Genomic DNA, 17,953 nt, shown 5'->3' with positions numbered 1-17,953 from the left:
ATTTTCTTTCACTTTGCCCAATTAACACTTGTTCCAATTAGACCAAATGGTATATGGACTTAATGGCTATTGGACCTATTGGTTTTTAGACGAAATGGTGAGTGGACAAAATGGCAATTAGACCATGTGGATAATGGAGAACTGATAGTAGACCAAATGTACAGTTAGTAGACGAGTTGGTAATTGGACAAATTGGCATTAGACCAATTGATAGTAAACCGACGACCAATAGAAGATAGGCAAAGTGGGTGTAATTCTGTAGACCAAATGGTAATTTTTTGTCAATGCTGTTCTGGAAGCTAAGTCTGAAAAAAATTTGAAATTACACAAATTTATCTACAATAAATATTACAAAATTTATTTTCAAAAATAGCATTTTTTGGCACACAAATAGCCAAATTATAAATCCACAATTATTATAGTCATGATAATTTTTTTAGCAAGGCGTAATAATTGTATTCCTGAATTAAAGTTGAATCAAATATTTCAGAGGAAAATGTGCATTACAAGGGAATACTGAATAATACTGCTTACCATATAGTGTACAACATGAATGATTGAAGGAAATGAATTAATCTAACATGATTGAATATAAAACTAGTGGAGTTTCAAGGACGGTTCATTTTGCTGAGATATTTGTATTATAAAAAAGTGCAGCTGCTATTTCAAAGAACCTTACAATAAAGACTCGGAAGTATTTCATAAAGCTAGTTTGCAAGTATGCATAGCTTTATAAACAACTTCAATATGTAGTACAAAGCTGAAAGGTTTTTGTCTACCTTTCAATAAGAATATGAATTCTTTAAATAATTTCATTCAAATTGTAGAAAATACAACACTGTTCAAAACAAATACATTCCATGTAGACTGCCAAAAGTGCATGCCAACGCTATACTTGTATATCAACTTTGATGACTGATTGAAAACAATTGAGAATAAAAATTAGATTGCTTCTCATCTTTCATAAAGTAATGTAAAGCTTCTGATGGATTTGTGACATAGCCTCAAAAACTTCCAGTACCAGCTGCACAGAGACGTTGCAAGTGCTAACAGAGGCCTTGTTGTGATGCCTTATGTCACAACAGACACGTTATTTATATCTTGGATCAACACTTGACATCAAAGCTTGAAAGATGCGACTGGACCTGCTTTTAGTGCTCTGTGGGCACTAACCACATTTTTGTGCAGCTGGTACAGGCCAGTATTACGGACCCAAATTTGACTCGAATTCTTGTTTTATGTTGTGGTTTACTATGGATAGCCAATTATGACACAAATCTCTAACAGTACATGTTCAATTAGTCAACTCATTTGACACTCAAATCATTCATAACCATCTGGTAATAATAACTAAAATAGTTTTCTTCACAGCAAAGGATTACAAACAAAAAAACAATTAAAACAAAATGTTGACATTGTTGGCTTCCCATATTGTAACACAGAATTAGGCCTTGGCCTAAATTGAATAGGACTTTATAATGTGTGTCCAAGAGAAGAAGCATCTTTTTTCTTTTATTGTTTGTCTCCTCCAGTGATATGTACATTCTGACTACTGCCAATGATACAAAATTGTTGTTTCAATAAGCTGTTCTTGATTTGCATACAATTTTACCCATAACTGGTGAGCTGGGACCTGTCTTACAAAGAGTTGTGATACTGTAGAATCAAATTAAACGTCAATTGCAACTGATTTGATTTGAATCTATCGCAACTTGATTTGTATCAATCACAACTCTGTGTAAGACAGGGCCAAGTTCTTGGGTAAAACATCAGATTCTGAATCATATATCATATATTCCCATTAGGGAAGATATGCATGTAAATCCTACTATTTGTGAAAAGTAAATCACTGTTACAAGAAAGGCACTCCTACTACATCCAAACAGGGAACATTAAAATACACTTAGGGCAAGAACTTGAAATAGTTATTTCCTTTGAGCACGATATTTCTTCCAAGCTCGTTGGATAACTTCCGCTGATCTTATTGCCTTTCGGATCTTGTGAATACGCTCTTTATTTTCCTTGGCTGCTGATATATATGACCTCTGACTCTCTGCCTCTGCGATTGCTTTGACCACAGGCCTTTCATTGCTAAACCCTACCTGGTTGCCAAGAGAACTTGTGGACAGGTTACTTTGGAAGAAGGCCTGTTTAGCTTTCTCTCCCCCTCTTGGATTAATGGACTCTTCCTCGCCTATGCAGCTGTTCAGTGTCGATATGGAAGCACCTATTTGAAAAGTAGGGGGTTTTGATGATGTGACTGTATTACTATCAATGGAAGATCCTGTTTGGCCACTATGTACTGAAGATCTGTCAAATGATCTGCTTGGAGAAGAACTTTCAAAGGCACTGTTCAATGACGATCTGTGAAAGGCACCGTGGATGGAAGATTCTGCAAATGATGGTTCTCTGGGAACACTACCAACAGATGACCCTGTAGCAAGGCTATTGTTGGAAGATCTTCCGAAGACATCAGTCTGCAAGGAAGACCCTGTTAAATCACTGTTGATGGAAGATCCTGCAAAGAAGCTGTCCAAGGATGGTTCTCTGGTGACAGTACCAACGGAAGACCCTGTAGTAAGGCTATTGCTGGTCGAACTCCCGAAGGCATCACGCTGCATGGAAGACCCTGTGAAACCACTGCTGATGGAAGACCTTGAAAAGCCATCCTGGAGAGAGGCCACACTGCTGACTGATGGACCTCTCATAGGTTTACCACCCAGGTAATCAAGGAGCTTTGTATTCAGTGCTAGAGAGACATCTCCACTATGTTGCGCCTGAAAGAATAATTGGGGATCAAGAGAAGTGTGACTATTTGAAATTAAATTTTCTTCAGGATTTCCCAAATCTACAACGGCATGGTGGGCATGGCTTTCGCCCATGCTGAACCATTTCTCTGGATATATCTCCCTTCGATCATAAGAGATTGCATTTCTGTCAAAAACATTACTGGAAGATGCATGTACTTAATGCTTCCTTTGTTTAATTATCCCTGCATCTCCTCTTCATTTTTTCTTTCTTTCGTTGTGCCTAAAGCACTCTGCAAAGTGGATTTTAAATATTATTACTAGAACGCGAGCTGTTTGGGTTTGTGTCTTAACATTTGCAATGAACACACTTCTTATGCTTTGTATTCACAAAGGTGTTAGTTTTCCATAACATCTGCGATAAAATAGTACCCCAAAAACCAAAATTTCTTGAAATGGGAATGGAAATATCAGAAAATCTCTACTTACTTTGAATTTGGTGTCCTCAAGGGCTGCAGGGCTGACTGTTGATTTATCCTGACGGAGCATGGAAGACAATGCTGCATCAAAGGAACTTCTAGGATTGGTCAAGGTCCGATCTGGTGACTGTTCTGGCAATCCATGTGGTTCCTGGAAGATGGACTCTGCAGAATGGCTTAGAGCTGGTTCATCACCCACTGACAATCCAGGAGTAGAAGACCTTCCTAGAAGCATTGAAGACATCTTTGAGTCCTGGCTAACAAGGATAGTTCCTTCTCCAATAGAACTGCTATTGGTAACTCCTCCAAAAGGAGAACTCTGCAGCATGGAAATATTTGTGGACAATGGAGACTGCACACTGGCAGAACTGCCAGTGGTGATGTTGGACACCTGAACAGAAGTGTTATCTCCTCCATGGGATAAAGAGTCTCTGGTCAAGGCTATCGTCTTGGCAGATGGATCTTCCAAAGACGTCCTATGAGGTGATCTTTCCTGCGGGACATTGGATGCATGCAAATTCTGGACAACTGTACCACCATGAGTAGGTTCAGCAGCAATTTTGTTGTTGTTCTTTGATGAAATGTCAAGAGAATTTTCCTTGGAAACCATTTTTTGAAATGAGGAAGACATTTGAAGAGGGATATTTCGCTTTTGAGAATCATCATTTACAAAGTTGTCTGGGGATCTGGCTGGTTGGTTCTTCCCATGTCCTCCATCGATCACATTCTTTCCTACATCATTAGCAGATTCACTTTCATTTATTGCAGAAACAAAAGTTCCTGATTGGTCAATCCCTGACCTCTCTATTGTGACATCATCAGACCATGCAGTGTTCACATGACCATCCCATGATTGGCTCATGCTCAATGAAGAATCACTTCGCCGTTTCTCACTTTCTTGCTGCTTACGGAGTTGCTCTTTAAAATGCTGTAGTTTTGTGAGTGTAGCTTCTTCCTTGAGTGTGAAGTGTTGCGTAAAGTTTTTTATCCGTTGCTCTTTGATCTCCTTAGCTGCCTAAAAGTACAAGAGAAGTTGATTTATTTAGGGTCAACTGCAATCTACTTTCATTTTTATTCTGCAAATCTGTGAAAATACCAACAAACTGAAAATATACTAGTCTCCGGATAAACAACAAATACAACACTCGCATCTCTTTTCTTTTGTTTTTATTTGGGTAATCTGTTGTTTATGATTTGTAACAATGTGATATAGTGCATAATGGAGATTGCAATAAATGCTGGTTCTTATCATTATAATTATTTGTAAAGTGATATCAATCTAGAATCTATTATAATGCGTATATTGATAAAGAAGCTCCCGAGATTGGACAATGTTACTAAACAGGGAAATACATGATGAGTAATGGGTATTGGGTGTATAGATGTCTGTATCTAACAAAAAATATCAACAATGATAAGATGTGAAAATAAGACATGAATATGTTATTTAAAGGGAAAGCAAACTGACTCACACCAGGACTCTGCGTTATAGATATCTAGTCTTAAAATATACTTTTTAAAATGACTATTGATAATTCAGAGAAAAAATTGGTCTATTATTTTATTTGTAGAGAAAGTAAAATGTTTCTGACAGGAATGGTGCTATTTTATGATACTTAGGGGGTGTTGCAAGAAAATATTTGCGTTCAATTGCAAATATTCTGTTGCAAATTTGCAATTGATTGATCACTTTTATCTATAGCAAATCAAATTACACCCCTTGTTTCATGGAGCAGATTAGCAATCAATCGCAAATTTGCAATTAATTGCACGGCATATGCTTGATTTCGGGAACAAAAATAGACTTGCAATTGATCGCAAGTTTCTTGCAACGCCCCATTAGTAACATAATTATTGCGGTATAAATGTATTCAATAGTGACTGGATGTGCTATCATTCAAGTTGGCCATATTACAAGACTACACTCCTCAGAATGTTTCATTACAGGTAAGGAACTTGGCTGAATTTGATATCATGGTTTGTACTGGTGTCAATAATCACTCGATCTTTTTCTGTTGCAATCTCTAAAGGACTCTGCAGCTGATCTCAAAGATAACAATGATGAAGACTGAGTGTATCATTTGGTCATTAAGATATCAATTGGAACCAGTTTTTTGCAGTTTTGACCAGTTGAAACCAGTTGAGACTTCCAGTTACCTTATTACGCTTGCTATCCTCCTGCTTCAATATATCCAGAACCCTCTTGGAGTCCACTCTCCCGCTCTTATGTCGGCATCTCTCCACAACCCTATCAGTCAAGCTTCCTGATTGGTCATCCTCCACTCCAATCCCACCTAACGTGACTTCTGATTGGCCAGACCTATGGGTCCCTTGTCTTGGAGATGACATGTGCCTGGTAGGATGAAATACTGGTTCAGACTGGCTAGAAGGATGGGAACTTGAATCCGATTGGCTAATGACATCCAGGCTGGTGACATCCTGTCTGGTAGAAGTGTTGTGATTGGTCGATTGTCTTGCCTTAGAGACCCTGCCCTGAAGCTCGATGTGGTTGCGGACGATCTGGAGGTGCTCTAGAGCGAGCTGATATCTCTTCTCGTACTTTGCCTGGACAAAATAAAAGAAATAAAATCAATTATTTGATATTCAATACATGGTATTGTTTTACATCTTACACAGTATATTATAACCATGATTGCTTAAATATCCACATATTTTTATGATCTTTTACAGCTTGCTTATATATATTTTACCCTTTCCTTAATATCACAGTAAAAACAATTTGAATGCAAGCATCAATTAAATTAGTACCTACAGAACAATTGAAGTGAAATACAACATATACAAAAGTAAAAGGGAATTTATTCATGTGTGATATCACACATATTGGTCAGGATGCGAATAGGATATCCATAGCATAATGATCTAATTATTCAAATGCTCATAACTTTTGTATTGTTTATTAATTTATTCTGCAACTTTCGTTGATCTATTTCTTTTATTTGTCTTTTCATACAATTCAACTGGTTTCAAAAGTTTCATTCTGAATTAATTAGATGAAGTGTTATACACTTAACACTTGGCTAAGGTGTACTATTAAGTTGAATACTGACTAGTCTCTTTGCCAGCTGTTTCTGTGCAATCTTCTCAGCTGTTATCTGTTCCCTGCTTGCTTTGCACTGCCGTAGACTCTCTACTAACTCCTGTTGTTTGTCTAAGTGGTCCGTTGTCATGCTGATCTTGTTGCTACAGACAAAAAACAAAAACAAAAACCTGTCAAAGTTAACATAAAAAGAATATTGAGAATGAGATATATCAAATATAGATCATCTCTGCTCCTAATTAAAATTTGGTTTATATTGTTTAAAGATGAAAGAAATGCATGATGGGGTATGACATAAGCTCGTATTCTGAACGTGGGTTATATTTAAACTCTGGTCCAAAATTGTGGTTTGACTATTCAAAAGCCGATTGCACTTCAAATATCTAACAGTACAGGTTAAAATTATCAGCTCACCTGTCATCAGCTGGTCTTTCAAAAAGAAGGAAAGAAGGAAGGACTGAAGGATGGAAGCATGGAAGAAATGCATAAAGAAATAAAGCAAGAAAGACAGAAAGAAAGAAATCGGAAGAAAGGAAGACAGAAGAGAGGGGGAAGGAGGAAGGAATGCATGAAGATATAAACTTTGAAAAACACAGAGACAGAAAGAAAACATAAACAAACAAATTTTCTAACATCCTTGAATAACTTACCTTAAGTCTCTAAGAGCATTCTCCAACTGTTGTTGTTTGAGAAGGGTTTTGAATTCCATCAGATCTTTCCGTTGCTGTTTCTGTTCTGCGATCTGAGTCTCGACATTCTTACTCAACTTTGAGATTTCTTTCTCCCTTTTCCTCTCAAACGGTGACTTGTAACCTTTGGATTGCCCTGGAATATAGAAATATTACAATTATTAAATAAAACGGCAAACTGCGATTCAGTCTACTTCTACTTTGTTTATATGTCTGTTTGCAATGTCTCATCCCACATGGCCTAGGTAGTCTACTAAATATTTGGTCTCATTGACATTCATCACATTTGCAATTTTGGCTAATTTCCAGTAAGGCTATATCTGGCCTAATGCTCTTGATCTAACACCACCTATGCAGCATTGCAAGAAACTTGGAATCAATTGCAAGTAAAATTTGAATCCCTGAATCGATCACGAGTCTGGCAATAAATTGCAAATCTGCACTCGATTGCTGGACTGCTTTTTGCACCAAGAAGTACAATTCAATATCTTATGGCGACAATTGAAACATCAATTTTCAATTTGCAAACACAAATTTGTAATCAATTGCAAATATTTTCCTGAAACATCCCCTGAAACATCAGTCTTTACTATTAGATGAACAGTTTATGAACCAAATTTTCTTCTGCGGATGAACAGTCAACCTGCTTGAAACATCTAGACTTCTCACCCGCTCCTGCTCTACAACTCCATTGGGTGATTTCAAGTTCAGTGTTGACCTATTGGTGTTGGTGTTAGGTCAATTATTACACGAGTATAACACTGAACATAAAATGAAGATGGTCCTGAAAAGTCACTCACTAGTTATTGAGATGTCAATAATATGATCTGGATCAGTTTTACAAACTCAGAATTTGTTTTGAAGCTAGGGGAAGCAATCCAAATTTCAACACCAACACCACAGTTTAATATAACATGGCAAAACTTGAGCACTTTTAAATATGTTCATTTTCAGGTGGGGTTCACTAAATTTTAAGCACCATTTTAATTAGTAGACAACGTGGAAATTATCTGGGCATCATTAATCCCTCCAAATCAGAATATTTTGAATTACCTTTCTCAGTACTTGACCTTGACTTGACCTTCACTCCTTCAGGTGACCTCTTCACATTGGGAACATTCTCTTCTGACCTTTTGACCTTTGACCCTTGCTGTTGATCTGTGAGGAGGGCGGGGTTGTATCTCTGATGGTAAGCATACGAACGGTGGATCATCTCCCGAAGAATCCTCAAGCACTCTCGGAATCGGGAGAAATCTGAGACACCTTCATAGTGGAATAAGATTTGAAGATAAAAATAATGACTAGATTTTAATTCGTCATGCGGACGAATTAGGTGGTCTGTCCTTATTCTCGCCATCATGATCACTATTACCATGTTCATGCAGAATATGATCTTCATGATGACAACGGAATGTTCATTATGGATGGAATACTTGTGAAAGACGGGAGATGATAAAGCACTGTAAAAAGGTCTCTTTGATATATGACAATACATGTGATATAAAAAAGTAATTATAATCTGTTTTATCTTGCTAAATTTTAACTTTTATACCTTTTAATTATCATAAAGGATCATGTACGAGGTGGTAAAAAGAAAAAAAAAAGGGAAAAAAAATCATCTTGTTCACCCCAGGACTCGAACCTGCGCCCCCGAGAACGCAAGTCAAATGCGTTATCCATTGAGCCACGATATTCCCCATAGAGATTACACGTAAGCAAATTTGAGAATTACAATTCCAATTTTGCAAGTGAAAATCGGGCATGATCCCGGCATCTGATCAAAAAATGGAGGGCACATTTACGAAAGCTTAGAATCTCAGCTACATTATACTAAAAGCTCAGGGAAAACTGACAAGAAAAAATGGAGATATGGCTCACGAAATAGAGGAATGTCGAATCTAGTTTTGAGAAAAAGTCATGTCCCATAGAGATTACACGCAAAATGAGTAAAAATGACATGCCTTTATTATTTGCATTTTTCAGGATGATCTGTTTATTAAAATGAAAAATAAAGGGAATAATTCAGAAAGAGTAAGACCTAAGCTACATCATATCGAAAATTGGGCGAAAATTGACCAATATTCACGGAGTCAAATCCTAATTTGCATAATTATTATGACGTCATAACAAGGAAAATTGATATTTTGACTTCCGACGCCATTTTGATGACGTCATGATATAATTGAGGGACAATGGTGACATGAAATCAAATCTACAACTCATATTCTATCGATATATGAAAAAAAAATTGGGGCTCAACGGACTATTTAAAGAGCTACAGTGAATTTTCAATAGGCATGTTTTTGCCCATATATGGCCTATAGTGAGAGCTCGCGCGCACACGTGCTGCAAACTTTAACGGGTGTTAATTTCGTTATTAATGGTCGTAGAAGGTTGATCAAGGTATCAAATTGCTCAAAATTATATTATCAATACAATGATATAAAGAAAACAGTGTTTCTGTGTTGCGTTGAAGGCGTTACGCGCGAAAACGCGCGCGCATACATGTGCGCGCGCAAATTTTTGAAATGCTTTAAATGACCTGAAACGTACTCCACTTTGGTCAAAAAGTGATTTTGAGCATTTTTAAATTTTGACGCGCACGTACGCGCGCGTCGTGACCTTCAGGTGACCTTTGATGACAAGACCTGATGACCCTTAACCTGAAGTTAATGTGATGTAAATATTGTTAATTTTTAATAATTGATAATGGAGATATGATTGATAATGTGATTTTACAAAATGGCGTCTAGATGACGTCATCATGACCTGATGACCTTGAAAAGCTTATTTTGGCGTTTCCATGACGGATGCTATTGATGACATGAAATGCAATGAAATTGACATCGTCAAATTTGAGATATCTTGGCGACAAATATGTAGCCATTAAAAATAAAGAAAAATAAAGAAAAATTTTGACGAAATTAATAGGTGATCTGTCAAAGACAGACCACCTAAATAGAACTTGACAATGTTTAAAGAATGAACATGTTTTAAAGGATTAAAACCTCTTCCTTTTCCTGACAGAGTCAGTGGTATTTATACACATTGGATTTGAAAAAAGGAGTGAATTATGTCCACAGTTGATTTACCTGGGGTCCGTTGCAGAAAGAGTTGCGTTTAAACGCATGTCCAAAAATCAATCGCAAGTCCCAAATGCGCACTGTTGATTGGTTGAAAATCAAGTTGCACATGATTTTTAGAGTTGCAATTGATTGCAACTCTTTCTGCAACGGGCCCCAGATCAGTCAATGAGGTGGAGGGGGAGGGGTGAATTAAATGATAGCATTATTAGGGAACTATACAGCTTATTGATTTTTAGTTGAAGTCAGTTTGAGAAGAGTTTCAACAATTTGCAGTGAAGCATTGGGGTGGACTGTAGGTGTTTCCATTTTTATCCATCATTTGGAAGTACATGTAAGAATTTATTTTACTCATCATGGCTTCAGAACTAGACTATTCTGAATTTACTCCTCACATAGGGTGCCTTTCAGAAGGTGATTAATACATTCATACTCAATAACTTTTTGTGAAACCAACCCCTGGAGAGAATTTGTCCACTTACCAGATGAAACCGGATCAGTCACTCTGCCACTCACGAACCCTTGCATGATTCTAGCACAGAGCTGCCTTCCTTCCCTGGTAAGACCACTCCCACTGGCTGGTGCAACCAAAGGCTTGGGGGCATGAGCCAATGAGGAAGGGCCTTTTATAGATGAAGATGATGTGATGTGAGTAGTGGATTCAGCTGGATGATTGTTGGTGGTAAACTCGTTGGATGCCTCAATCTGTAAATAAATTTTCGAAAAGTTATTAAGGGAGGCAGGGGCGGATCCAGATTTTCCAAAGGGGGGGGGGGCACATTTTTCGGAGGAAAAATGAGACAAGCAAAAAAAAAAAAAAAGGAAAAGGTATTTAACCAAAAATTAAGGATATTTTGTACCTGAAAAAAATTGACAAGCAAAAAAAGGTCTTCACTTTCAAAAGAGGGGGCACACCTCTGTTTTACCCAGGACCAAAATCCAGTTAAAACCAATTAGGGCAAAACCAATTGAAACCAGTTGGCCAACTGGTTTCAATAGGGAAATTGGAACAACTGGTTCCAATTGAAAACCAGTTGCCAATTGGTTCCAGTTAAAAACCAATTGAAAACCAGTTGCCAATTGGTTCCAGTTAAAACCAATTGGGCAACTGGAACCAGTTGGCAATTGTTGTCAATTGGTTCCAGTTGTTCCAATTTCCCTATTAAAACCAATTGAATCCAATTGGAGGCAACTGGTTTCAATTGGTTCCAGTTGAAACCAATTGGAGGCAACTGGTTTCAACTGGAACCAGTTGAAACCAATTGGTTTCCAACTGGATCCAATTGGAACTTCCAGTTGGAACGAACTTAATTAGTTACAAATTAATTAGCATTTGCAGTAACTATTTCTCATGCCAACACAGAAGCAGTGTTATATGTCTATTAATACCAATGTAAAGGGCATTGATAAAATACAGACTTTCATATATATATATTTATATGGAAGATTTTCAAATATATGTACTTTTATTTGATGTAATTTGGTAACAGTTAGTGGTGTACTAATTATCCTTTAATCTGTTTTAATTATAATCTATAACATTTATGAACATGGTTTTCACTGCTAAGTATTCTAAATACTAATCTTTAAAAAGTGTGGTACTTGAAATTGTAAAGAATTAAATAGATACATTGTTAATGATGATTAATCTCATAAAACATTAATCTGTGCACACTGGCAAATAATATGCAAATTAACTGGTTTCAATTGGATCCAGTTGGGTAACTGGAAAATTTCCAATTAGAAACCAATTGGAAATAATTTCCAGTTACCCAACTGGTTCCAATTAGAATTCATTTCCAGTTACCCATCTTTCCAGTTAGAAGTCATCTCAGTTACCCAATTGGTACCAGTTAGGATTTCCAGTTACACAACTGAATGGTTCAAGTTAGGATTTCCAGTTACCCAACTGGTTCCAGTTAGAAATCATTTCCAGTTGGAAGTCATTTCCAGTTACCCAACTGGTTCCAGTTAGGATTTCCAGTTGCCCAACTGGTTCCAGTTAGAAATCATTTCCAATTGGAAGTCATTTCCAGTTACCCAACTGGTTCCAGTTAGGATTTCCAGTTGCCCAACTGGTTCCAGTTGGGATTTCCAGTTACTCAACTGGTTCCAGTAAGAAATCATTTCCAATTGGAAGTCATTTCCAGTTACCCAACTGGTTCCAGTTAGGATTTCCAGTTGCCCAACTGGTTCCAGTTGGGATTTCCAGTTACTCAACTGGTTCCAGTTAGAAATCATTTCCAGTTGGAAGTCATTTCCAGTTACCCAACTGGTTCCAGTTAGGATTTCCAGTTGCCCAACTGGTTCCAGTTAGAAATCATTTCCAATTGGAAGTCATTTCCAGTTACCCAACTGGTTCCAGTTAGGATTTCCAGTTGCCCAACTGGTTCCAGTTGGGATTTCCAGTTACTCAACTGGTTCCAGTAAGAAATCATTTCCAATTGGAAGTCATTTCCAGTTACCCAACTGGTTCCAGTTAGGATTTCCAGTTGCCCAACTGGTTCCAGTTGGGATTTCCAGTTACTCAACTGGTTCCAGTTAGAAATCATTCCCAATTGGAAGTCATTTCCAGTTACCCAACTGGTTCCAGTTAGGATTTCCAGTTGCCCAACTGGTTTCAATTGGTTTCAACTGGAAATTGTTAAATTCCAGTTAAAACCAATTGAAACCAGTTGAAACCAATTGAAACCAATTGAAACCAGTTGGAAATCCAACTGGTTTCAATTGGATTTTGGTCCTGGGATAATGGCATTTTTACATTACAAATTTTAATTTTTGCTTCTCAAAAGGGGGGGGGGGGGGGCCACAGGCTGGCTGTGTCCCCCCTGGATCCGCCAGTGAAGGGAAGTGGGGGGGGGGGTTGTTTCATGATGATTAAAGACTACCTATTTGTCAGGCTAAAGATTCGCGATGAACTATTAAAGATATTTTACATGTAAGCGTTTTAGAAATTCGTCCTATAAGTTTCTATTCAGCCCTACTGCAACCACACATGTTTAAAATTTATTGAATTTATTGTTATTGATTACTGAGGATGTAGAATGAATTATAATAATATACACACATTAGGCAAGCAAAAAAGAAACGTTTGTAAAGCTTCGGCTTTTTGATACCTTCAAATGATGATCTTCACTAATTCTTCTTTTGAGGGCAAGGATTTCTTCTTCGAGGTTGGCAATCTTCTTCCTTAACCTGGCGATGATTGTCTTGTCATCGATGACCTCATTACGACTGAGGAAAGATAATACACAGTTTTTAATAGATTTAACATTAAACTTGTTGTTTGACATTTTTTGTCCTCCCCAATGTTATACATGTAATATTTGTACTCATCATCATCAAAATCATATTAGTCATCAAAATCACCACCACCATCATCGTCATCACTGATTTTATCTTCATGATCATGATGATGATGATCATCATCGTCATCACCATTGTCATCATCATCATCATCATCATCATCATTGCCATCATCATCATCACCATTAGCATAATCATTATGACCTGATTCTATTATTCTCACTCCTCCCACCATTGAATACGTCACTTGAGCTATGTTACAGTCACACCTGTGGAACTGATTCCAATCTGACCAAAGTCATTATGTCATTTCCAATGACATACCACTGATCAGTTTGGATTCAGTTCAATGGTGTGACTGGAGCATCAACATGCCTGGGATACAACACACCCATCAACTCCATTGCTCAACAAATCACTAGACATTGATTGTTAAAGGCTTATTGGGAAAGTCTGATATTGTAGATACAATTTCTGGCTTGCACCCAGTAAATAAGATCGCATATTCGATCTGAAAATAAGTCAGAAAAAATCTTGGATCCAGCGGCAATCGAACCTGATTGCCTGTCAGCGACTATACCACCAGGCCATCAGTATATGGCACAGTTGCCATGATAAAAGAACAAACACCTTAGTACCTCTGATTTTTTTATCTGGCTTGCGTTCATTGTCCGCCATGGACAATAGAATGGAATGTTAGAGGCTTGCTGGGGAAGTTTAAATGCAGATGACAGGTTCAAATCCTGCTGGTTTCCAGATTTTTCCAAGTTATTTTTTTCAGATTGAATATGCGATCTGTTTACTGGGTGTAAGAAGGAAATTGTATCTACAGTAACTAGGAGCTACCTTATCTTGTTCTGAATAGCAGCTACCCTCATGGCAAAGCGACAAGTTGACAAAGATTCACTCAGGTTGATCTCCTCGGCTGATATGGTAGCAATCATCGCTGTCAGGCAGTTTCCTCCTGATCAAAATAATAATAGTATTCTGATATTATATAACATTAAACATATCAGAATGACATCTCTAATATTAGCAGATGGCGATTCACAATTGATATGGGATTCTGATACCATTGACAATGGTGATAATGGTGGTGGTGATGATGATGATGATTAAAGTGATGATGATGATGACAATGATTACATTTCAATCACAATAACAGTGAAAATAAGATGATGGTGCTGCTAATGACATTGGAGAAGATGCATCTCAATGACGATGATGAAGGGAATGACTGAATAGATTACAGCTTTCGAGAAATATCTCCCTACCGGATACCCATTGACATCACCTGGGTTGAGTACAGCAGTGTGGTTGAATTTCTTGCTGAAGGAAAACACGCCATGGCTGGTAATCAAACCCACGCCCCTCAGATTGAAAGACGAGAGTCGTAACCATTAGACCACAACGCCCCCATCATATTGATGATGATGATGATCAATGTTTTTAATGATAATGATGATATCTACTAGCTAGTATTTGGGCGCGTATATAGTTAAGTGTGGACGCGTCGTGGTCTAGTGGTTGTGGCTCTTGCCTTTCAAACTGAGGGTCGTGGGTTCGAATCCTAGCCATGGCGTGTATTCCTTCAGCAAGAAATTTATCCACACTGTGCTGCTTTCGACCCAGGTGAGGAGAATGGGTACCCGGCAGGATTAATTCCTTTAATACACGAGCACTGAAAGGCAGCTCGAGCTAAGGCTGGCGTAATAATAATAATAATAACAATGCGCCTTGGAATAGATTATTTCTAGATAGATGGCACTATACAAATGCCTGTGATTATTATTATTATTTAAGAACCATTATGACTACAAATGAACTTACCAAGGCTATCTCTTAAGACCATAGTGAGTAATGAGTTACGATACGGTACATGACGATGGCCACCCACGGACATGGACCTATGATACGGCAAGGAACGTGTGCTCGAGGCACTCCCAACCCTGAAAGATCACACAAAATGATTTCTTTGATGGATGTGCAATGACAGAATAGCAAATGGTGTGTATTTGATACCCTCATTTATGAATTTTTGAAATAATTTTGTGACAAAGAAAGTAAAGAATTTTCCCATTATCAATCTCTTATATTTTACAAAATACAGCTAGATCTTTTTCATCAAGCTGCCTAATGGCCGGTGCACATACATATAAATGAAATGGAAAGGTATGACTTTTGAGGGGTCAAATGTAGCATAACATCACTTTTTTTTTTTGGGGGGGACTTCATTTAAGATATATCATAGAGACAGAAATTTAATATAGACTAAACATAGTGAACTCATCAGAATACTGCAATAATCAATATACTTATAATGATCAATTTAAGACAATGCTTACAACTACATGTATTTGATTTTGAATGCCATGAGAGAAAAACAAAGAGCACTTTAAGAGATGTTTTAGAATTAGACTGTGTTTGGATTGTCAGTGTCATTAAGCTTTGCAATTAGAGAATTATATTGGCACATAACGTCAAGAAGATTTGAATTACAATCTTTTATTCTTTCACGACTGCATACCTTCTGTTCCTGACTGGACCAGCACTCAAAGCTCTCCTACGACCTTTGACCTTCGACCCCTCTCCATGACCTCCCTGCAATGCGATGATGACCCCTTCCAAGTGATGAAGAGAAAGGTTGATGGACTTGGCTTCATGAAGCTGGTGACCGGCGATCTTCGTCTTCGCTACCCGCTCGGAGCCAGCCAGATCCACAAGATGCAGCTTTGACCTACACCAAGTACAGAATATTGCTAAGAAATCAATGGATACTTCCATTCATTCCCAGGAGGGAGAGGGTGTTTCACAAAAATATCCCAGCTGCGTGCAGTATAAAAGGCATCACCAAAATTGTTGAATCCTACTAAAAGGACACGCGCTACTACGTATTAATTAATAAGATTAGATTGCATGTTACATACTGTATCATATGCGTGTTGGCATTTAAACATTACTCTAAGTCACATGTTAATCTTTGTCAAATACCCCCAAGTCCCTTGGAGAGGACCCTAAACCTTTGGTCCTCTGGTTACTTGCTTGCAAGCATTCATGCTTTCTTCAGCAATCAGGAAAAAACATCAGTACTTCTATGTACCACTTCAAGAAATAAGTAAGGCTACTCATAAAGAATCATCAATAATTTTGAGTATATGCAAAATAAGTGCATTGCCATTCAATTGTTTTTGTTCAATTTTTTTTGATCCACCAAATGCAGTGATCTTAAAATTCCTTTGTTGATGTCATAATTTGATACTCACATATTAACTGCATGGGAGTCCTTCTGTCGGGTCTTGACATAAATAGTAAACACAGCATGGGACCTGGAAGATCGTTGGTTCATGGGCGTCTCAGCAACCTTCCTGCTTGCTTGACCTTGCAGGAGAAGTGATTGAGCAACACGTTCATCGGCTGCAAGATGCATAGAAAGGTTGCGTACGGTGCAAGAGTTGTTTGGTCCATCAGTGACACTGACCTAAGAAACAAAGGAAACAAGAGATCAAAGCTACCACTTTAGAAGCAACAGAGGGTTCCCATATGGTGTCACAAGCAGCCATGTTGGAGGATCTAACAATTGGAAACCTGTGCATAAGACCATATAAAAACAATGATTGATCATGGTTCGATGCAATATTTTTTATTGTTTATCCTCCCGCATGGCTGCTTTAGGGAACCCTCACCAGTCCATGGAAATTTGACAATCTAAATAAAATATTAGGGGGGGGGGGTGGTTAAGGCCCCCATCAGCCACCCCCTTCCCATCCTAGTCTGCTGTGCAAATCTTTCACTCGAGTAAAAGGTCTGAATGTGCAGCCTATTAATGCCTTGTGTACTGAATTACACCCTTGAATTATCAAGTTTTGTACGTGCTAGTCTTTGCGTGGAGACCCACTTGTTGATCAAAGTTTCAATCAGGGTCTGTGCCTGCAGATCACCCCCATCCCTGGATCCGCACCTGGATAAGAGTACATACCTTGGGTAGATGTGTGACAACGTTTCCAGGTCGTGTCGTAGGGTTCAAAAGGTCGTATCCAATTTCCTGGTAAATCTCCATATAGGAAACTTTGATGGAGAGTTCATCGAACTTTTGATTCTCCAGAGATTTGTAAATTCTTGATAAAGCTCTGCAAATAAAATAGAATCAATTCATAATGTAGTAATATATTTATCCAAAGGTTCTCTTTTCAGTAAAATTAGCAAAATTATTTTTCTGATCGATCTGATCAGAAATTCAAATATGTGCAGTTAGCTAAAAATTGCCAAGAAATTAATCAAAATACTAAAAAATCATATTGTAGGCCTACATTATATTAGTTTGCTATTGCACACAAAAATTGTAATTCAGTTATTTTTTATATTTCAGCTTGTATTTTCAATTTATATTGTGAGATTAATGAAATCAAACAGGACAAAAAAGTGGTGGGAGTTTCCATCCCAAATTTTTTATTTTGTCCTTTAATCATTCTTTCATGAACCCTTAGTCATTTTATCTCTTCATTTTTTATCTTTCTTTCTTGCCGGGGTAATATTAATAGCAGGGCCCGCTGGGAGAACAGTTTTCAGGACTGAAGTGGCTTCCCTGGGT

General features: G+C 37.7%; 1 protein-coding gene across 2 annotated transcripts in view; it reads right to left on the bottom strand.

The window, feature by feature from the left end:
- Positions 1-328: 328 nt before the first annotated feature.
- LOC129268239 (uncharacterized) overlaps positions 329-17,953 on the bottom strand; it is a 20,821-nt gene continuing 3,196 nt past the window's right edge. For both annotated transcript variants that reach the window (XM_064104762.1, XM_064104763.1), the window contains exons 4-16: positions 17,342-17,492; positions 16,629-16,843; positions 15,893-16,102; positions 15,196-15,314; positions 14,212-14,329; positions 13,176-13,293; positions 10,542-10,764; positions 8,030-8,239; positions 6,938-7,112; positions 6,298-6,430; positions 5,384-5,791; positions 3,237-4,241; positions 329-2,777 (exon numbers count right to left, since the gene is read on the bottom strand). In XM_064104762.1, the coding sequence (XP_063960832.1) occupies positions 1,926-2,777; positions 3,237-4,241; positions 5,384-5,791; positions 6,298-6,430; positions 6,938-7,112; positions 8,030-8,239; positions 10,542-10,764; positions 13,176-13,293; positions 14,212-14,329; positions 15,196-15,314; positions 15,893-16,102; positions 16,629-16,843; positions 17,342-17,492 (3,937 nt within the window). In that variant the 3' untranslated portion in view covers positions 329-1,925. The remainder of the gene's footprint in view (positions 2,778-3,236; positions 4,242-5,383; positions 5,792-6,297; positions 6,431-6,937; positions 7,113-8,029; positions 8,240-10,541; positions 10,765-13,175; positions 13,294-14,211; positions 14,330-15,195; positions 15,315-15,892; positions 16,103-16,628; positions 16,844-17,341; positions 17,493-17,953) is intronic.

Source organism: Lytechinus pictus, chromosome 9 (genome assembly GCF_037042905.1).
Source record: "Lytechinus pictus isolate F3 Inbred chromosome 9, Lp3.0, whole genome shotgun sequence".
Classification (NCBI taxonomy): Eukaryota; Metazoa; Echinodermata; class Echinoidea; order Temnopleuroida; family Toxopneustidae; genus Lytechinus; species Lytechinus pictus.
This window is presented reverse-complemented; position numbering and strand designations above follow the sequence as displayed.